The following is a 21,824-nucleotide window of genomic DNA, read 5'->3' on the forward strand; positions in this document are numbered from 1 at the left end:
GTCCCCCGGGGTCCGCCCGCTGCCTCAGAGGCTGTCATTTCCCTGCCACTGCCTAGGGTGCAGCAGGGACCGTGGCCAGGTGACACACTTGTCCTTGGCCGGCTGCACGATGGATGTCCTTTCTGCACGTGCTGAGTGGTGTCGTCATGGTCTTTCAGGACCGCGGGGACACACGTTAGCTCATTAACGGCTGCCCAGCTGCTGAGTGAGGTCAGGGCTCTTCTTACTGCAGCCTCAGTGGGGTGGGTGGGGACTGGGAGCCAGTCCAGGGGAGGGAGGTGGTCCACTCGGACCTGCTGGATCTTCTTCTCTGCCTGACACTGGATGGGATTGAATAGTGAGATTTCAGGCTGACGCAGGTTCTTTAGTAGGGGGACTGGCAGGAAACGGGGTTCCTGGGTTGGTCATGATGATGATGATAAACTAACATGGCTGGGGTCTCTGCCTGTGGGCCGGGTACATCTGACTGTCAATTCCATTGTGCCATCGCAGTTGGATGAAGACTGATCTGTGATCATCTTTTTAAAATGTATATATTTTTACTGGGCTGCGCTGGGTCTTAGTTGTGGCATGTGGGATCGTTAGTTTCAGTATGTGGGGTCTAATTCCCTGACTAGGGATTGGATTCACGCCCCCTGCACTGGGAGCACAGAGTCTTAGCTGCTGGACCACTTGGGAAGTTCCTATAATCACCTTTTATATAGGGGACCCCAGGCTGAGAGAGCCACTCGCCGGCAGTCACTGGAATGTGGGAAGTGGGCCCTGAAGCCCACGTGGCCCAGGTCTGCCCAGGATGCTATCCCCGCCTTGGGCTGTCCCTCTGGCCCTTCGAGCCTGCCATCCTGCCATCCCCTTGCTGGCATCCTCCTCTTAGATTCCGAGACCCCTCAGCCTCCTGGGAGGGATGTTGCTGTTGGAAAAGCTATTCCCTGAAGAGGGTCTTGGGGAGTAGGGGAGCGGGGTGCATGTGGCGGGGGACACAGCGCCATAACCAGGGAGGCTTGATGTCCTCCCAGAGGGACCAAAGCCCTGAGTGGGCCATGCCCCTGTGCTCACATCTGTCTCTGCCTGGAGAATTGGCTGGTGCGGGTCTCTGGTCAGCCCCTATCAGGCCTCTGCTGCCTGCCTTATGGCTCTGCAGAACTGGGCTCCAAGCCCTCAGGCCTGCGGGTCCTTCTGAGGGTCTCTGGGCCTGACAGGGGCTCTGTGAGTCCTTCTGCTTATCCCTCTGCTTCTTAGAGTGCCCCAGGGTGCTTCCTCTCCTTCTGTGAGTCTTTCTCAGTCTCTGCTTCTGTCTCTGTCTCTCTGTCTCTCTCTGCCTGGATGTGTGTGTGTATCTGTGTGTCTCTGCTCCTCTCTCTGTCTCTGTCTGTTTCTTCCCTTCCTGGACCTCATGGGTGTGGGGGAGTGATGGGCCCAGTGTTGGGGCCTGGCTGGACCAACTCCTGTAATTGCTCCGGGCTGTTAAGAGCATTTGGAAAGTATGAGCGCATTTTGGGCAAGGGAAGAAGCCAGGGGAGAAACACAACTCTGAAGGAGTTCAGATGTTTTTTGCGTCTGTTGTGTGGAATTTAGCTGGATGCGTGAGATAGGAATTTGATGGGTTTTTTGTTTTTTGTTTTTTTTAAACAGCACTGCTCCCTTCCCCTCCGGCTGTGTTCCTTTTTCATATAAAAATGTTCTGTTTTATAATGCTTCCCTGCCCTCAAGCCTCTGGAGTCCTGTGGCATCAGAGGCTTCCTTTGAACTTCACCAGACTTGGTTCTGGGGACATTAGAATCATCACAAACAGCACCATTTCTGAAAGTCTCTTTGTCCGTTGGGGCCCCGTTGGCTGAAAGGGACAGAAAACCCACACAAACCTGGCTTAAGCAGGAGTCCTGGCTCATATAACTGAAATCCCAGCATTGTTGGCTTCAGGCACAGCTTGATCGAGGTGACATGTCCCTGGGTTCCTGTCTCTGTCCGTTTCTTGGCTCTGCCATCTTGCATGTGGTCTTGTTAACAAGAAGGCAATTTGAGATTCCAGGCCTTCCTCTTCCCACATTCAAGGTCAACAAAAAGAGCTTTCCCTGTGTTTCCACATTTCCAGACAAGAACTATTTATCTCTCTGCCTTTGAGTAAGCCCCTGCCTGTCCTGGAATCCATCGTGGTGACTGGAGGAGTGGACTGTGGGTGCCCGAGCCTGGCCCTGCCCTTTCCTGGGTCCGAGACGGAGGACGGGGGAGCCCCACGGGGTCCTCTCCAGCCCTCAAGGCTTTTGCTTACCTCTGTGTCTGTAATTTTACATAATGAGCTTTTCTGTTCCACGTTGGCCTGAATTTTTACGCCAAGGGCATCTGACGGGGAAAATGGTGCCAACTGCTACCTAGCGACTGGTAAAGGTATTGGATTGTTATTTTCCTCCTGCGGGTTTGGACTGAAATGAAGGCTAGCCGCCACCGGGAGAACCATCTGGAGGCCCAGTAGCCAGGCTCCCCCAGTCCCATTCCTGGAAAACTCAGCACCACAGAAAGCACTCTTTGCCCTCTGGTGTGCATCTTCTAGTCAGATGGAGGTGAAATTCACATAATATGAAATTAAGCAGGTTGAAGTGAGCAAATCAGTGGCATTTAGTACATTCACGGAGTTGTGCACCATCTCTGCCTAGTTCCAGAGAACTTTTCATCATCCCAGAAAGAAACCGTGACCCATCAACAGCCACTTCCTCCTCCCCAGCCCCTGGCAACCACCCATCGGCTTTCTGTCTCTATGGATGTACGAGTTTTGGATACTTCATATCAATGGGATCATCCGATATGTGTTTTATGTCTGGCTCCTCTCATTCAGCGTCATGTTCTTAAGGTTCGTCTGTGTTGTACCATGGGTCTGTACGGCACTCGTTTTTATGGCTGAATCATATTCTATTATATGGAGAGACCACACTTTGTCAGTTCATGGGCCCGGTGCAGTTTTGCTGAGAATAAAAGCCAAGCCCGCACCTTGAGGAAGAAACCATTGAAGAAGACAGCTTTTCCCCATCAAGACTTTAAGAAAAAGTTTCCAACAACTTTTCCAGTAGTTCCTGGTCATTGCCAACTGCTTCATCCGACCCCTCTGCCGCCCTTGTCAGCTTTGGGGACGGAAATCTTTTCCCTCATGACATTTTATTTACAATTTTTTATTTCTTTATCTGGCTGCCTGGGCTCTGTGTTGCAGCGTGTGCTCTTTATTGCAGCGTGTAGGCTTCTGTAGTTGCGGTGTGCAGGCTTAGTTGCCCTGAGGCACGTGGGCTCTTACTTCCCCGACCAGGGATGGAATCCAAGTCCCCTGTGTTGGAAGGCAGATTCTTTACCACTGGACCACCAGTCTTGCTCATGTCATTTTGAGAATCATCCCTGAATTAGATGAACTGTTGCGGGGGGTCCTGGCACCGAAAGCCTCCTGTCCACAGTTCTTGTTCTCACCCTGCTCCTCTCCCTTCCTTCTTGGTCCTGGTGGAAGATCAGAGCAAGGCAGGAGAGATGTTTCCTACAGCAGGTAATAGGACTGGGCTCTGGGAACCATGTCACCAAAACCTTTCATCTCAAGAATGCTGAGAAATGATTGAGGCTATTGGGGGAGACCAGCCAAGTGCTGTGGCGCACAGAGGGAAGGGGCGAAGCTCAGATAAGGGTTGGGTGTGGGGGCATGGATGGTGAGTCTGATATGAGGTGGCACACAGGTAGAGTCCTGAGAGGGCACAGCTGGTACAAAGGCCTGGAGTTGCCAGGGTACGTGAGCGGCTTCTGGTTTGGCATCTGTGGGGTCAGATGCCTGCAGTCCCTGTGTCCCCCAGCTCATCCCTCCTACTGGGGAGCAGTTACACACACACACACACACACACACCCTTTCTGAGTATTTCTCTAGAGGTTGTTTAATTCCGTGCACAGCTTTGCTTCTAATATCAGGGAGTCGTGGACCCTGGAAGGGACTCGCTCTGGCTTTCCTGCCCAGCCACATGGTTCTGAGAGATGAATGAATGTGTGGTGGGGACCTTGTTTCTGCTGTAGGAGCCCCTGCCACCTGGTTGCGTGCTCTGCCTGCTTCTGGAGAGTTCTGATTGAGGCCTTGTCTCTCCTATCCTGAGCCCTCCAAGCCAAAGCTCTATCACTTTGTGACTGGTGACCTCAGGCATGTCATTGAACCTCACTGGATCTTTAGTTTCATCTGGAAAATGGGGAAACCTGTACTTCCACTTCCCGTGTGGGCTGTGACAACTATGTGAGTTAAGAGCATAGTAAGCTCCAATCCTGGCCCTCAGCTTGGGTTTGTAAATAAAGTTTTATTGACACCCAGCCATGCCCATTCCTGAGTGTCTTGTCTTTGGCTGCTTTCCCACTGCAATGATGAGTGAGTGGTTGGAGCACAGACTGTCTGCTCTGCAAAGACTGAAGTATTTTTACACCTGGCTGTGTACAGAAAGTGTGCTGACTGCTGGCTTAGAGCCATGCCAGATCTGTGCCTGCTAGTTCCTTGCCCCCTCATCTGTGCTATGGGGATGCAGTGGCAGCCCCCAGGAGAACCACAGTCAGAGTTGAGGGGTAGGGTGTGCTGAGTGGAATGCCTGGTTCGGTTTCCTGGGTGTCCCTGAGGAGCATGGAGGGCCACATCAGAGCCATGTCAGGGCCACATTCGGCCCTGTTGAAGGACTTGGGGCCTCTTCTGCCTTTTCCCCAAGGGTTCTGGGTGTGTGGAGGATCTGAGAGTCTCCACACCTGCTCTCCCCCACATCTCAGATGGAAATGATAAGGCCAGAGTGATCCCCAGACCCTTGGGCTCTGTGGGCTTCAGTGGGGTCTGTGTGTGTAGGACCGAGACTCCAAGGACAGAAAGGGTGGACTTAAGATGGCACCAGAGGGCTTCCCTGGTGGCTCAGATGGTAAAGAATCCGCCTGCAATGCAGGAGACCTGGGTTCAATTCCTGGATCGGGAAGATCCCCTGGAGAAGAGAATGGCAACCCCTTCAGTATTCTTACCTGGAGAATCCCATGGACAGAGGAGCCTAGCGGGCTACAGTCCATAGCGTCGCAACGAGTCAAACACGAGTGAGCAACTGACTCACACATAAGATGGCACAGCCTCTGCTCAACTCGAGCTGAGGGGGTGAGGGGAGGGTGGCGCTTGGCAGCCCTGGGGCTGCAGTTGTCCCTCCGAATAATGTGTCCTCTGTCCTCCGGCTGCAGCTGCTGTGGGGGTGGGGAGGCAGCCTCCCGGAGCTACTCCTGGGGCTTCCTCTGTCACAGCTGCTGGCTTGGCCTTGAGGATGGTACAGGGCGGGGGCCAGGTTTTGGGGAGGACGGCTCCAGCCAGTGCCTGTGGAGCCCTGAGAGTGTGCCAGGCTCTGAGCTGAGCCCTCTGCACATAGGTACTCATTCAAGCCTCACAGCAGCCAGAAAGTGAGAATGGTCCCATTGTACAGATGAGGAAACGGAGGCAGGTGATATGCTTGTGGTCACGAAGATCCTGGGTGGGGATTTGAACCCAGGGCCACATAGGTGAGTGCTCTGGGGTCAAGGACTGGGTTTTATTTTACTTCCTCCTCACTGTGCTCCCAGCAACCTTGGATGCTCAACAAAACTTTGACTGGTGGAATGGAGCCACTGACTCCCTTGTTTGCTTAACACATTTTTGTTTTGTTTTTATTTTTGGCCACACCGTGTGGCTTGTGGGATTTTATTTCCCTGACCAGGGATTGAACCCAGGCCCTCGGCAGTGAAAGTGAAGTCCTAACCACTGGGCCACCAGGGAATTCCCAAGGTGTATTTTTTGTTTTGTTTTGTTTCTTTTTTTTTTTTAGCACATTTTGGAAAATGACTTCATTACACAGAGTAACACTCAGTGAAGGAAAAGCAGAAAAACACTGGTAAATAAAAAGAAGAGGTAGGAAGGAGGGTGGGATGAATTGGGAGATTAGGATTGACATATGTATACTAGCATGTGTGAAAGAGATAACTAGTGGCAACCTATTGTGCAGTACAGGGAGCTCAACTCTGTGCTTTTTGGTGACCTAGAGGGGTGGGGTGTGGGGTGGAGGTGAGAGGGAGGTCCAAGAAGGAGGGGATAGATAGATAGATAGATAGATAGATATAGCTGATTCACTTCATTGTACCACAGAAACTAATGTAACACTGTAAAGGCAAGTAATACCTCAGCTTACAAAAAGGAAAGTGAAAATATCCCCTTTTTCTCCCACTTCCCCAGTAAATACTTTTGACATCTCCGTTTCCCATTCTTATAGTTTTCTTGTGTTTGTGTATATCTTCTACAAAACCAGATTTGTAGTGTGTATGATATTCTGTAACTTGCTCATTTGGACTGAGAATCGTGAATAAGTGTTCCTGGAGGGTCAACTGAGGCCAGGCCCTGGGTGTTTGGAGGTTGTGGGTTTTGAGGCCAGTTCTCGAGGAGTTTGATCTGAAGGGAGGACACAGGCAGGGTAACAGGGTAGGAGAGAGGTGTGTGATGGGGAAAGGGAAGAGGGAGGCCTTGCAGGGAGGCTTGGAAAACTTGCCTGTAGGAAGATAGAAGAAAGGATCTGAACTCTGGAGAAGGCCAGGGAGGGAGCATCTGGCAGGGGACCAGTGAGGGAAAGGCAGGGAGGTGGGATCAGTGAGCAACCTTGTGTCTGGGATGTGGGGGCCGGCACAACCGATGCCGGATGTGTTGGTACCTGAAGTCATGGCTGGAAACGTTCAGTGTATTTGGGGGGTGGGTGCCTCCTGTCCTGAGCCCATGCCTATTTTTTTCCTCCTCTGCAGGACCGCAGCCTGACAGGCAAGCTGGAGCCGGTGTCTCCTCCCAGCCCTCCGCATGCTGACCCTGAGCTGGAGCTGGTACCTCCACGGCTCTCCAAGGAGGAGCTGATCCAGAACATGGACCGGGTGGACCGGGAGATCACCATGGTGGAGCAGCAGATCTCCAAACTGAAGAAGAAGCAGGTGTGGGTGGGTGGGGGAATGGTGGGTCTCAGTTTCCGATCCAGCAGCAGCTGCAGCTGAGCAGATAACATAGTAGGAGTTGCAGTTGTTAGTGTATGGTGAGCACGGCCTGTGTGCCGACTCATTTTTACGCCCTTTATGTTTATTGGACAGCAGAGCTGTTTTGTGCGGTGCTGCCTATTGGAACTTGCTAATGGAAATGTTCTGAATCTGCCTTGTCCAAAATGGTAGCCACTACCCACATGTGACTGTTGAGCCTTCGAAATGGGCCTAGTGCAGGTGAGGAACTGAATATTTAATTTAGTTTAATTTGAATTAAATGAGCTGTACACTTGGATAACCAAATGTGGCTACTGTCCTGGGTGGCACAGGAATGAACAGCTGTGGGGTGGACAGTTGATTTTCTGTGCCTCCCTTTCCTCATCTATAATGTAAAGGAAAATTTCACATGATTCTGGCCCTGGCTCTGGAATCGGGATGAGCTGGACCTCCTACCTCTGCCTCAGAGCGTTCACCTCTCTGAGCCTCAGTTTGCTTGTCTGTAAAATGGGCACAGACATGACACTACCTCTTAGGGTTGTGAGGAAGGGACAGAGTCACGTGATGAAAAGAAGTCATCATTGTCATTGAAATCAAGGAAAAGTTGACATAAAGAATAATAAGATTAATTTTATAATTTTATTTTTACTTTTTCTTGGCTCTTCTGCTTCTCTCTCTGGCATCTTCAGGTGTCTGCTCAGATGTTCCCTCCACAGAGGAGACCCCCCCCGACCTTTATAGGAGTTCTCATCACCACCCATTCTTTCTCCTGGGGGTCAGCAAATCCAGCCAGATGTGGCTCAATGCTTATTTTTGTAAATAAAGCCTTATTGGCACACAGCCACATCCAATTGTTTACACATCGTCTGTGGCTGCTTCTATGATTCAACCGCAGAGCTGGGTGGTCACAAAAGAGACTGTGTGGCCAGCAAAGCCCAAGATATTTACTTTCTGGGCCTTTATAGGGAGTTTGCCAATCTCGTCACCCTGCTGAATGGTGTCACCATTATAGACGTGTAGTTTGTTTTGTGACATTGTGGTCTTCTCATGACTACAGCGTAAAAGCCGGGTTCTTTTTTTTTAAACTTGTATTTATTTATTTAATTCAGTGTTCGATTGTGCTGGGTCTTTGCTGCTGTGCTCAGGCTCTGTCTAGCTGCAGTGAACGGGAGGCCACTCTAGTTGTGTGCACGTTTCTCAGTGCACTGGCTTCTCTCGCTGCAGAGCACAGGCTTTGGGTGCGCGGGCTTCAGTAGTTGTGGTGCCTGATGCTTAGTTGCTCCACGGCATGGGAAATCTTCCTGGAGCAGGGATTGAACCCATGTCTCCTGCGTTAGCAGGCAGATTCTCAACCACTGGACCACCAGGGAAGTCCAAAAGCAGGGTTCTTATCTCCTGTTCCCTGCTGTGCTCCTAGCAACACTGGCACAGAGTAGGTGCTCCTTGAAAACTGTGGATTGAATCAGTGTAACACCTGTCTTGACCCTGGGGGAAGCAGGGTCACACCTGATTCCCTCCAGGTAAGGATGCATGAGCTCCATGACGGATCCAAGGACTCATTCTGGCCACCATAGGCAGTGGAAGGAAGGCTGGTGAGAGACGCTTCCTGGTGGCCAGTTTAGGGCAGTGTGACAGGCTTTGAAAGTTATACAGGGGGAGGGGAGCATTGATTCCAAGAGACCTCGGGACTGTCGCTCGCCTGGGGGCACCTGAGGATGGTCCGGCAACCTGGCCAGTCAGTGAGGCTTGGCCTACTGAGGGAAGTGGGTGGGTTTCCAGGACAGCAACACGCCATGTGGGGAGGCCGGGCCCTGGTTGGAGTCAGCAGTTATGCCAAGGCCAGCGGAGTGCTGGGCCTTAGGTCCCCCAGGCCTGGCTTTGGGGTAAGGCTGAAGCTACAGGCCATGTGCACACATTTGTGACTAAGGCTGCAAGCCAGGTGGCCCAGGGCAGCCCTCGATAGTCAGATTAAAAAAAAAAAAATTCCATTTTGGCATTTTTCTTTTTTAAATAAAATTCACAAAACATAAAATGACTCTTTGTAACATGAACAGTTCAGCGGCATTTAGTCCGTTCACAGCATTGTACGAGGACCATTCTATCTAGTTCCAAGACATTTTCATGATCCCCAAAGAAGACCCCTGTGCACACTAGCAGCCACTCCCCTCTCCCTGCCCCACCAGCTATTAACCTGCTTTCTGTCTCTGCGGATTTGTCTGGACATTTCCTGTAAATGAACCAAATACCATGTGGCCTCTTGTCTGGCATCCTTCACTCGGTATCATGTCTTCAAGATTCATCCCTGTTGCAGCCTCTGCCGGCCTCATTCCCTGTGTGGCCAGTATGCCGCTGTACGGATCCATGGTCCACAGTCGTTTATGCGTTCATCAGTTGGCGGACATTTAGGTTGCCTCCACCTTTTGACTATCATGAGGAGTGCTGCTGTGAGCTTTTGTGTTCATGTTTCTGTTTGAGCACCTGTTTTCAGTTCTTTGGGTCTGTATCTAGGGATGAAATTTCTAGGTCCTACAGTAACTCTGTGTTTAATTTTTAGTGTCTCGGGGAGGGTCCCCTTCACTGATTGGTGAGAATCTTCTTCCCGGCTATGCATGCCTTCCATTTCTTGGCGTGGTTTCTTTCACACTTTTTGGAGGGATTTCAATGTTTTTCTGAGGGCTGGTTGTCCTTCTGAAAGCCACCACCAGGGGTCACTGTGGGACTGAGGCAGCTTGGCTCAACCAGCCTGGCTTCAGACTTTCTGCATGGCCCCCCTCTTGGCTGTATTTTTGAGTTCATAATGGTTTGCTTCATGGTCATGGGCAGGGTGTGTGAGCCATATGAGCAAAGAACAGTGTTCTCATCTCCCTCAAAGATGCCCTGTCAGATTGTATTCCCTGGGCATTGGCCTCCTGTGTGACCTTGGGCCAGTGTCTTAAACTCTCTGGTTTTTGCTTTGCCCTTTTGGTATAAAGCAGATAACAGCATGCAGGGATGTCTTTTATGGTGTTTGGAGGAGGACGGTCCAGTATGAAGACCACAGGGCAGATGACAATGATAATAGTGATGATGAGAAGCTGCTCATTAGGTGCTGAGTGCTTGGTGTGCACCAGCTCATTTAATCCTCACATCAACTCTCTAGGATAAAACCTTTTATTATCCCCATTTTCCAGATGAGAAAAGTGAGGCTTGGGGGAGTTCAGCAACTTCTCAAGGTTACACAGCAAGTAAATACAGTTAAGCCTGCTGCATATGAATGAGTTCCATTCCAAAAGCACATTCCTAAGTCCAATTTGTACCTTAATCCAACAAAGTTACACAGGCTTCCCTGGTAGCTCAGCTGGTAAAGAATCTGCCTGCAATGCAAGAGACCCTGGATCAATCCCTGGGTTGGGAAGATCCTCTGGAGTAGGGATAGGCTACCTATTCCAGTTTTCTTGGGCTTCCTTAGTGGCTCAGACAGTAAAGAATCTGCCTGCAACGTGGGAGACCTGGATTTGGTCCCCTGGAGAAGGGAATGGCTACCCACTCCGGTGTTCTGGCCTGGAGAATTTCATGGACAGAGGAGCCTGGCAGGCTACAGTCGACGGGGTCTCAGAGAGTTGGACATGACTGAGTGACTATGAGCAACTAACTCTCAACCAACAGTTAGCCTGGGTACCCAACTAACACAATCGGGTATATAGCACTGTACTGTAATAGGTTCATAATACTTTTCACACAAATAATACATGAAAAACAAACACAGAAAATAACCATCTGTAATCTTACAGGACCTTGAAAATTACAGTAATTACATTACAACAGCTGGCATACAGGGGCATGCTTGCATCTTTGAAAGTTTGCAACTCAAAGGTTCATATGTAGGAGACTTACTGTTGTAGAAATAGGGTTCCAGTATGGACAGTTTGGCTCCAGAGTCTCCATAGCCTCTCCTGAGGATGACGGTGCCTGTGTTGGTAATGATGGATAATGGGGCACCTTCAGTGAGCCCCCAGTCTGACTGTACATAAATTAACTCATCCAGGAGGCACGGCCATGAGTCCCACTTTACAGATGAGAAAACGGAGGCACAGCGCGGTTAAACTGCTTGCTAATACTCACCTAGCTGGTAAATCACCAAGGCTGAACTTACACCCAGGTAGGCTGGCAGCAGAGTCTGGAGCCAGCCCTGGTCGGGCCCTTCCCTGTGGGAGCTGGGGCCTCTCCAAGGCTTGGAGTCCCTGCGGGTGACTCAGAGGAAATGGTTAGCAGCCTGACTTCCTGTGTGGGGCCACCAGCCTGGCTGAACGAGGAGCCGCCCCCGCTGTTGGGGGAGCTGCCTCTCCTTCCGCCTGCCGGCGTGCTCACCGCTACACTCTCCCCGCTCCCCACAGCAACAGCTGGAAGAGGAGGCCGCCAAGCCGCCAGAGCCCGAGAAGCCCGTGTCACCACCGCCCATCGAGTCTAAGCATCGCAGCCTGGTACAGATCATCTACGACGAGAACCGGGTATGCCCCATCCTATCCTTCATAGCCCCTGCCCCACCTTTTCTTGCTTGCCCTGTGCTGGCCACCAGGTGGGAGGCAGGTGTCACTGTGAAGGATCTGACTGTCTGCTGGGGCCTCAGTATTCCCATCTGTGAAATGGGCATCCCTGTGACCACCTTCCCACAGATCTGGGTTTGTGAGTAGGAGGGGGACGGGGTGGTCACTGGAGACCCATCTTGGTGTGGCTGTGGTTTGGACCGTGGCTGGCCTGTGGGATGCAAATGAAAATGCAGGCGTTAGGTCATGGGAGAGCTTCAGGGGTCAATTGATCAATGGGGGGGGATGGGTAATCACTTAGGTACTCAGAAGAAATTCCTGTAATGCAAAGACAGTAGTAATATTATTTGTCATAACAGTAACATTAGTTGAACAGCTCCTTCTTTTCAGGTGATGTGCAAAGTTTTTTTACATAGCAGTCGTCAGAGAGTAGGTATGGTGATTGTTTCCAATTAACACAGGGAGAAACTGAGGCCCAGAGACATTAAGTGACTGGTCTAAAGTCACACAGCTGGGAAGTGGTGGGCTTGAGATTTGAACCCGTGAGCTGTCAGATCCCAGGGCATTATTTGTCGACACTGGCCTCTGTTTACACTGAGCCCTGGAAAGGGCTGTTGGGATGGTTGAACATAGAGTCTGTAGCAGACTGTGGAGCCTCCTAGGGATCTTTGGAGGGCAGCTGTTGGGTGTCTGAAGGGGAAGGGGCTCAGGGTACCCAAAGTAGAGTGTTTCACAGGGGGCTGAACCCCCAGGCTGAAGCTGCACTGAAGTGGAATCTGTTATCTGGTGAGGTGGTGAGCTCCCCATTTTCTCCAGTCAAACCACTAAGAGCTCAGCTTCAGTGATTTGCAGTTGACTCTTTTCAAATGTGCTCAGGGCCTGTGGATGTTGAGTCTCCTCCTTGATTTTACAGGAGAGGAAACTGAGGCCCAGAGAGGGATTGTTTCTTGTCTGTGGTCATACAGTGAAGTGTGACAGATGGACTCCTTTGATTCCCCCCGGCTCCTGTCCTTGGCTCCTGGCCGTGCTTCCCAGCTGTCTGTGCTATGCGATTTGCCCCTGGCTGCTGGATCAATGCTTAGGGTCCAGGCAGGCGCTGGAGAGTCCATGGTGTCCCATGGCTTGGATGGCTAACTCTAGAGCCTGGAAACATGTGGTTGGTGCCTGTGGCTGTAGCTCCAGGCAGGAAACTATTGGATCAACTGGTTTGGCTACGCCATCACCTCTTGAAACTGCAATAGATGCAGGATGATACTGAACTTGCTGGGAGCCTGGGAACTGTGTGCCAGGCCTGTCAGGGCTGGTCACCTCTCACACCCTGGCTTCCCATCCAATTAACCAATAACCATCACAATGATAGGAGAACTAAAGCAGCTGTGTGTACTTTAGCCAGATATCCTAGGTTCGATCTCATCTCTCTATTTTCTGGCTCTGTGACCTTGGGCATATTTCTTAAGCCTCCCTGTAACCCATCCTCCTCACCAGTGAAATGATGATAATTATAGCACCTACCTTGTACCAAGGTGTGGGGATTAAATAAGTTCATTATGTAGTATCCTTGGAATAGTGTCTGCCACCATGTAGGTGCTAAGCTGGGGCTATTAATTGCTATGGTCATTGTTCTTTTATTCTTGTATTTGTTTACATTTTGCATGATTTCACTGAATTCTCTCCAGACCTGCATAAGATACGTACCATTATTCTCTGTTTTACTCATAAAGAAACCATGGCTCAGAGAGGGAAAGTGACCTACCTGGGGTTGCACAGCAAGTGAGTTTTGAGGCTGGGGATCAGAACCAAGAATGAATTGGCTCCAGGAGCCTGTGGCAAAGGGGGCAAAGGCAGAGCTCCTAGAGCTGTCACCCCCAGGCCCCCCTGATCCTCAGGTGGTATTGTCCTCTCTTCACCCCAACAGCACCTCAGGCTGGGGACTTTATGCCCATTTATGCTAATTTCATCCTGATGGGGTCCTGACAGTAGGGGAAAGACACTGGCCTTTCCCCAGCCCCCGACTCCATATTTTCAGATGAGGAAACAGAAACTCTGGGTAATTTCCCCAAGGCCTTACAGGTAGTGAGTGGCAGACTGGGCCTCAAACCCTAGATCCTGAGCTTCTGAGAGCAGTCCCCTGCCTGGCAAGTTCAGGTGCTCTGGATGCATCACGCTCGTCCTGTTCATTCATTCATTTACTCACTCATTCACCAGCTGTGTAACTGAGCATCTGCTCTGGGCCTGCCACTGTTTCAGGCACTGGGGTGCAGCAGGGACCCTGGCCTCCTGCCCCACTCACAGTGGCTTTCTGATGGAGGAATTATGAGTTCAGTTCAGTCGCTCAGTCATGTCTGACTCTTTGTGACCCTGTCCATCACCAACTCCTGGAGTTTACTCAAACTCATGTCCGTCAAGTCGGCGATGCCATCCAGCCATCTCATCCTCTGTCGTCCCCTTCTCCTCCTGCCCCCAATCCCTCCCAGCATCAGAGTCTTTTCCAATGAGTCAACTCTTCGCATGAGGTGGCCAAAGTACTGGAGTTTCAGCTTTAGCATCATTCCTTCCAAAGAAATCCCAGGGCTGATCTCCTTCAGAATGGACTGGTTGGATCTCCTTGCAGTCCAAGGGACTCTCAAGAGTCTTCTCCAACACCACAGTTCAAAAGCATCAGTTCTTTGGTGCTCAGCTTTCTTCACAGTCCAACTCTCACATCCATACATGACCACAGGAAAAACCATAGCCTTGACTAGACGGACCTTTGTTGGCAAAGTAATGTCTCTGCTTTTTAATATGTTATCTAGGTTGATCATAACTTGCCTTCCAAGGAGTAAGCATCTTTTAATTTCATAGCTGCAATCACCATCTGCAGTGATTTTGAAGCCCCCAAAAATAAAGTCTGACACTGTTTCCCTATCTATTTCCCATGAAGTGATGGGACCAGATGCCATGATCTTCATTTTCTGAATGTTGAGCTTTAAGCCAACTTTTTCACTCTCCTCTTTCACTTTCATCAAGAGGCTCTTTAGTTCCTCTTCACTTTCTGCCATAAGGGTGGTGTCATCTGCATATCTGAGGTTATTGATATTTCTCCCAGCAATCTTGATTTCAGCTGTGCTTCTTCCAGCCCAGCGTTTCTCATGATGTACTCTGCATAGAAGTTAAATAAGCAGGGTGACAATATACAGCCTTGACGGACTCCTTTTCCTATTGGGAACCACTCCGTTCCATGTCCAGTTCTAACTGTTGCTTCCTGACCTGCATACAGATTTCTCAAGAGGCAGGTCAGGTGGTCTGGTATTCCCATCTCTTTCAGAGTTTTCCACAGTTTATTGTGATCCACACAGTCAAAGGCTTTGGCATAGTCAATAAAGCAGAAATAGATGTTTTTCTGGAACTCTCTTGCTTTTTCGATGATCCAGCGGATATTGGCAATTTGATCTCTGGTTCCTCTGCCTTTTCTAAAACCAGCTTGAACATCTGGACATTCACGGTTCACGTATTGCAACCACTCCTCACCGCCCCCCCATCCCCTACCCCTCAGGCACACCGTGGGCCTGAAGAATTTGCCCGTCCTTGTGCCAGTCCCTCTTTCTTTCCTTTCATCTACCCCACCCCTTGCTCCCGCCTCAGACCCTTGGACGTCCTTGAACACTCAGGCATGCTTCTGCCTCAGGGCCTTTGCACTGACCGCATCCTCTGCCTGGAGCTCCTTTTTCCCCGTTGGGCTGTCTCTCTCTCACTCCTTCAGCTGTTTGCTCAAATGTCCCCTTTTTGGCCAAGGTCCATTTTGACCCTCTGTTTAATCCTGAAAACCCATCAGCACCTCCTCTCCCTAGCTTTAATTGTCGCCACTGGACATAATTTATATTTTGTTTGTTTATTGTGAATTAGAAGCTCCATGGGGGCGAGGATTCTTTTTTTCCGAGCTATATCTCCAGCGCCTGGCACACAGTAGTAGGTGCTTATTAAGTATCTGTTGAACAGATGAATGAATGCCAGAGAGGTGGGAGACTCTCCCCACAAAGAGTCCTCTAGTTTTGGGTGGGACTGGCCTGTGTCCCCAGTGAAGGTTGGCGGGGGTGCCCCTACCTGGGCCAAGCCTCAAGGGCTGGAGGCCGGGTGGGCAGGAGCAGTCAGGACTTACTACCCCTTGGGGGAATCAATCAGATTAAATTTTAATCCTCCTTCCTTCTCTGCGGGTTCCTCTGAGAGGCGGACACAAGGGTCTATCTTTAAAAGCCACGCCGGCTGGAAAATGCGGCTTCCTGCGGCGCAGAGCCTGCCTAGCTCTTCTGCAGACTGGACTCGGGTTCATTATCCATTCATGGACGAGGCGCCAGCGTTCGTTGGGGGAGCTGCCTATGTGGGCGGGGCCAGGCAGGTGCTTGCAGATGGCAGAGCAGGAGGCAGGGTTGCTGCAGGCCCCAAGGGGCAGGAACGGGCAGGGCGGGGCAGGGCCGGGATTGGGAGAGGCTTCTTGGAAGCCGTGGGTGGGCCGCCAACCTGAGGAGTGCCTTCTGTGGGGGCTGCAGCACATGTGGAGGCTCACAGAGGGGCTGGGTTCTCCTTTGACCTTCAGAGGGCATGTGTAGGGGCTGGAGGTAGAGGTCTGGTGGGTGTGGGAAGAGGCTCACACTTTGAGTTTGGGTACAACAGACACACACACAGCACTAGCAAAGGATGTTTACACACCCTTATACAAATAAGAGACAATTTGCATGGTGCTAGTATTGTAGAAGTTCAGGGCAGTGGGCAATCCAGGCAGACTTCCTAGAGGTGACTTGAGCTACGTCTGCACAAATGGGCACCGCTGGGAAAAGGTAGAAGGACAGTTCCAGTGGAGAGGATGACAGTCCTTTCTGAAGATGGTGAGGAGGCAGAATTCATGGAGGCAGGGCCCTCCGATTGCTAAGGGATGAGGAGGAAATCAGAGAGTAAGAACCAAGTTCTTTTTTGTCTTAGATTTTAAGCATCTTTCTAGTAAAGTGTGTATACAGTATGGTTAGGACTAAGCCGGACAAAGATGAATAATTGTATCAGTAATAACCAAGAATGTGTAGCGTTTTGTAGAGTATTTTGGGAGTCCAGGCACCCAATGCCCAGCTTCAGACTCCCCTCCCACTCGAGTTGTGATACGGGTGTCCCAGGCTGAGTCCCGCCTCTGCCTCTGTGTCTGTCCATCATAACTAGCCCTGGAGTCCAAGGCTTCCTCCAGATTCCTGTGCATGTAGGGAGTGCTGTGCTCTTGAGTTAACACGAGCCCATGAATTCTACCTCAGCACTCGGTCACTTCTGTCCTGCACCTGGAAAGGTTCTGGACGGGGTCTTTAGGCTGCAGCTACAGATGAGGAAGCTGAGCCTTGGGGGAGGGGTAACTGCTCCCCTGAAATGCTGCAGCACTTGCCAGGTATGGAGGGGAGGGTGGTGCAGCCTAGAGTGGGGTGCGGGGGTCCCAGACTTCCTGGGTGCTGCCTTCTTTCTGCAGAAGAGAAGGGTGAGGCTTGGAGCTCAGACTGGAGGAGCTAGAATGGGGGCTTCAAGGGGCGGGGGGCTGGCCAGGGGTCTGGTCAGGGTGAGGCTGTGGCCCTCCTGCCCAAGAACTGGGACTCTGTGTGTGTGTGTTTTGGGGGAGCGGTTCATGTGTACATGTGTGTGAGTACATGTGTAACAGTGGACAGTTGTTTTCATGTGTGCAAATTGTGTGTTGGAGCCACCTTGCAGGGGACACGTGTGCACTTGTACCCCACACATGTATGTGCTTATTTGTTTACGTGGGCAGACCTACTGAGGGCTGTGTGTGTATGTGTGTGTGCCTGTGTGTGGCTTAGCATGTGCGGGGCATGTGATTCCTATGCATTTGTATGTCTGTGCACGTGTATGTGTTCCAGTGGGATGACTGTGTGGATACACATGTGTTTGAGTCAGCCCGTCTGGGGCTGAAGTGACTTGCTGAGGGTTAAAGCACAGCGGACTCCCAGATGTGGGTCCCTGATGGACAGCTGTGTGTTTCTCGAAAGCCATGCCCACCTGGGGGAGGGGCCCAGTAGGCGGGACATCCACTTGCATCCTGACTGCCCTAGCTCGCTGGAAACCACCAAGCAGATTCCCAATGGCAGCCCGTCCCCTCTGCCCCCACATCCCCGCCCCTGCAAACCAGACCAGAGAGCCTGGGAGCCGCGATGTGTAGCATGAGGTGGAAGAAGCCCCCCCAGGAAGACATGAGGAGGTGGGGTGCCGGCTCAGGGCCTGCCTGTCCCATCCTTTACCGGCTACTTGAGCTGCGTGACCCCAGCCTCGGCTTCCTTGTGTGTAAAGGAGGCTGATGCTAGAAGCTTCTGCCATGCGTACCTGCAGGAATCCAAATGGACAGGGCTTACAAGGGATCCAGGCCTGGCACGTGTAGGGGGTCACCTGGTGTGAGCTGTGGCCTTGTCGTTATTGTTGACAGCAGTAATAACAGCTAGCCCTTACCTAGCGCTCCCCACATGCCAGATCCTGATTGAGTTTAGCTTGGAATGTGTGTTGGTTCATTTAATTCTCTCAACAGCTGCATGGGGCGGTGCTGCTCTTGTCCCCATTTCGTAGATGAGGAAACTGAGGCTCAGAGGCGGTGAAGGAACTTGTCCAGGACCACACAGCTGGCAAGTGGATCAGAGCCCAGTCCGGCTTCCTGTGTGGCCTTGCTCTTGACCACCCTGCTGTCCCGTGTTCCAGCATTGCGGCATCTTTAGGACTGCTCCATGACGGTCCTAAAGATGTCATGTCATTTTCTTTTCCCCGCGCGACCTTTTGGAAATTGAGTTGTCTTAAAAAGGCCCCAGGGCCACTCAGGGCTTCAGTGCAGAGCCTGGGGGAAGGCCTGTTAGGGAGCAAAGGTGCTCTCACACCAGCTGTGTGACAAGAGTTGGCTGCCCTGGGCTGTGCCTCGTCACCTGGACTCCCTGTGGCTTTGGAAGGTCGGGAAGGGTCTCTTCGCTGCTCTCTTCTGCAGGGGCTGCAGGAAGGCCCCTGTCCAGGTGCTTGTGTTCCCGAGACAGGATGTGGTAGAAGATGGTATCCTCTGTGGTTCATAGGACACAGGCTTCCTGAGCCCCCGTATGGGTCCCGGATCTGAGACCCGGGCCCAGGGATGTGATGTGGCAGTTCCAGTGTCCCAGTCTCTCCAGCCCTGCCCTTCCTGTGTTTGACGTCACCTCTTTGTCTCAATGGGCAGTTGCCCATCTCCACAGAGCCTCATGAATACACATAAACTCCTATTCATTCCTCAAAACCCCGACTGTGTATCCCTCCTTTTACCTTTCTGGAGAGAGTGACTCTGACCCACTTAATGACTCCCTCATATACCTCACGTACCTTTCCTGCCTGAGCGTACTAACCTGCCATCACTGCTCATGACTAACTGCTCACTAGCCTCGCTTTTTTGCAGACAGAGGCTGATATTATTCATTTTGTTTCAGGCCGTGGTGCTTAACACAGAGTGGCTGCCCAAATGTTTGTGGAAGCGACCCTGTCCTCTCGCCACCCTATACCCAGTCCTTCTGGTCCAGCTAGGGAATTCTTCCATCTTTGGTCCCCCATGGCTGACAGTTTCTGGCTTTGTGATGTGACCAGGGCTGGGGTGGTCTGCAGTGACTGCCAGACTGGTACCTGCCACAACTCAAAGAAGATGCGGGACCTAAGTCTAGGGGAGGCCCTGGATAGGACCAGCTCCTGTCTTTCTCCCTTCTTGGAGCCTGGAGATCAGAAGAAAGACGTCTTATACTATTTTCCTGTGCCTCAGTTTCATCATCTGTAAAATGGGGATATTTCTATCTCCCTGACTCCGTGTTATGTGTGATTCAGATACTGCTAATGCATGCCGTGTACCCAAAGCTTGACTCATAGTAGGTTCTCAATAAAATGGCCATCATTAACGATAATCATCTGCACCACCCCCCCGGAAGATTTTCTGGCCCCCAGCCACACTCTGAGGCTGCTGCTCTCAGGGTTCTGGCTTTGCATAAAGGAGGCCGAGATCATGGCTTGTTCTTGGGTGGGCTGGGCCCAGGGCTCTAGGCAGAGCCGTCCTCGGTGCCAGCTTGAGCCCACCTACATACCTGCCCTCTGGCACGGGGGTTGGGGCTGGTGAGGCTGGTCCTCAGCACGCCCCCTCCCTGCTGTGACACCTGGGCCTCCAGTTCTGTTGATAGCTATGTCCTCCGGGGCTCTGGGTCACCCCTGTATGGTGGGTCTGGATTGGGGGATCACTGGGGGAGGCTTTCAATCTGATAATGGTGAGTTGCTTGGCCTGTCCTGCCAGTCCACGCCAAGTCCTGGCTGGTCTCCCTGAGTCGGGCTGAGTCGTAAGCACCCAGCCTGTCCTGGGTCACGGGAAGGTCTCAGGTCTCTCAACATGTGCACTGTGGGCACCCCTCTTTCCATCTGATAGAGACATCTTCTGAAGCCACCTTTCCCAGCTCTGTGCCCACCCCATCCTCCAGCCTGCCCAGCCAAGTGGGCCTTGTGGTCCCAGAACTGGGCCTGGCACGGACACAACGTCCACTCTTATGGTCAGGGTCCAGCCTGTTGAATTCGCAGTCACCTAGCCCTTTCTGCCATACATTCCTATTTTCCTAATAAGTCCCGAGTTGTGAGTGGGGAGGGAGGCAGCGAGCCCCAGGGCAGCTCAGAAATAGTCACATGATTGTGAAATAGAAGAATCCTAGAAAGGGTATCTTCCCCGTGCCTCTATCTCGCCCTCTCTCCCCCGCCTCCTCCCCCCTCACTGGTGGCACCAGCTCCGAGGTAATTGGAGACACTCAGCCGGCTTCCAGGCTTCCAAGGCAGAGGAAGGCATCTCGAGGCCTGGCCGGGGATCTGTGCCCACTCTGGGCCCTGGTGGGGGGGAGCGCGTCGAGCTGGGGGCTTCAGGGGAGCCGGCACCAGAGAACAGGGTGTGTTTGTTCGAATCGAAACTTGGCGGGCTTGCCAGGGCTGCTGTGGGGATGCTCAGGCCTCTCTGTGTTGGTCTCCAGCCCAGGGAGGGCTGGCGAGGGGGACCTTCCCCGCCCCCCACCCCCGCCCCTGGGGCCTGGATGGGCGTGCTGGGCTGGGCAGCTGCTTGGTGTTCCAGGAGGAGGCCTCTATTTATACTCTGTTCTCTGTCTGTGTGTGTGTGTGTGTGTGTGTGTGTGCGCGCGCGCGCGCGTGCCTTGGGTGTCTTTTTTTTTTTTTTTAATTCTTCCTCTTCTCCGTCCCCCTGCAGAAGAAGGCCGAGGCTGCACATCGGATTCTGGAAGGCCTGGGGCCCCAGGTGGAGCTGGTGAGCTGGGGAACAGGGTGGGGTGCTCTGGGAAGCGGGGGGTAGCTGGAGAGGTGGACGGGGCAGCAGGTGGGTGTGGAGGCAAGGAGGAAGTTGTCTGCTGCCAAACTGCCCTGTCCTCTGGAGGAGGCAGGAAATCCACTCTCTGATAAGAGGGACAGGCAGATAACAGTGGGCAGGTGGGCCGGGCCGCACTGGGTGCGAGGTGGGGGTGTGTCAGCCCTCCAACTCTGTTCCCAAGCCCGGCCAGTCGAGCTGCAAGATTGACCAGTTGGAGTCCAACCCGTGTGGTCTAGCTGGTCACAGAAAGCCCGTGCTCTGGGCCAGGTGATCTGGGTTCAACTCGCAGGTCTGTAACTTCATAGCTGTGTGACCCTGAGCAGGTGTCTTAACCTCTCTGTGCCTTGTTTCCTCATCTGTAAACTGGGATGAATGATCGCACGTACCCATTAGTGAAGCTGAGCCATGCACCTTTTTGTGACGCCCTGAACACTCCACCCCTTAGACAGTGAGGGTGGAGCATTAGTTGTTGCTGTTATTGTTACCACTGTCAGTGCCATTTTGCTGATGGGAAGATGCCACGTTGGCAGCAGAGACAGGAAGCAGACCAGGCCTCTCCTCTCTCAGGCACCTGTCACCCTCTGTGTCACCAAGGATAGGAAGCACGGGAGCGCGGAAACTCCCGGCCGGTGGCTTTGGAGTCCTGGGAGAGATGGCCAGAGCTCCCGCCTGCCCGGGACCACTGTCCCATGGCGCGGGTGGGTGCAGAGATGGGGGCACAGCACGGGGGACCCGCCTGCTGGATGGCGCGGGGGTCTCTGCGTGTGTGTACTGGCTGGGGGGCGGAAATGAAGTTTTATGCGTTCGGAGCCTAATTTTAAACTTGGCCCCACCTTGCGTTTGCCGCGTGGCCTTGGGAAAAGGACTCGGTTTTCTCACCTGTGAAATGGGGACGCTGTGGATCTTGATGAGGGACCAATGAAGTCTTGCGCGGTAAAGGCTCACCGGCC

The 21,824-nt window shown here is 52.2% G+C and overlaps 1 protein-coding gene across 1 annotated transcript in view; it reads left to right on the top strand.

Annotated features, from left to right (window-relative positions):
* The window catches only part of NCOR2 (nuclear receptor corepressor 2), a 205,428-nt gene that overhangs the window by 54,418 nt on the left and 129,186 nt on the right, over positions 1–21,824 (top strand). The window contains 3 exon segments of the mRNA XM_010841409.1: positions 6,781–6,960; positions 11,373–11,486; positions 20,758–20,814. Coding sequence (XP_010839711.1) covers positions 6,781–6,960; positions 11,373–11,486; positions 20,758–20,814 — 351 coding nt within the window.

The sequence above is a fragment of the Bison bison genome, unplaced genomic scaffold (genome assembly GCF_000754665.1).
Source record: "Bison bison bison isolate TAMUID 2011002044 unplaced genomic scaffold, Bison_UMD1.0 scf7180017864160, whole genome shotgun sequence".
Lineage (NCBI taxonomy): Eukaryota > Metazoa > Chordata > Mammalia > Artiodactyla > Bovidae > Bison > Bison bison.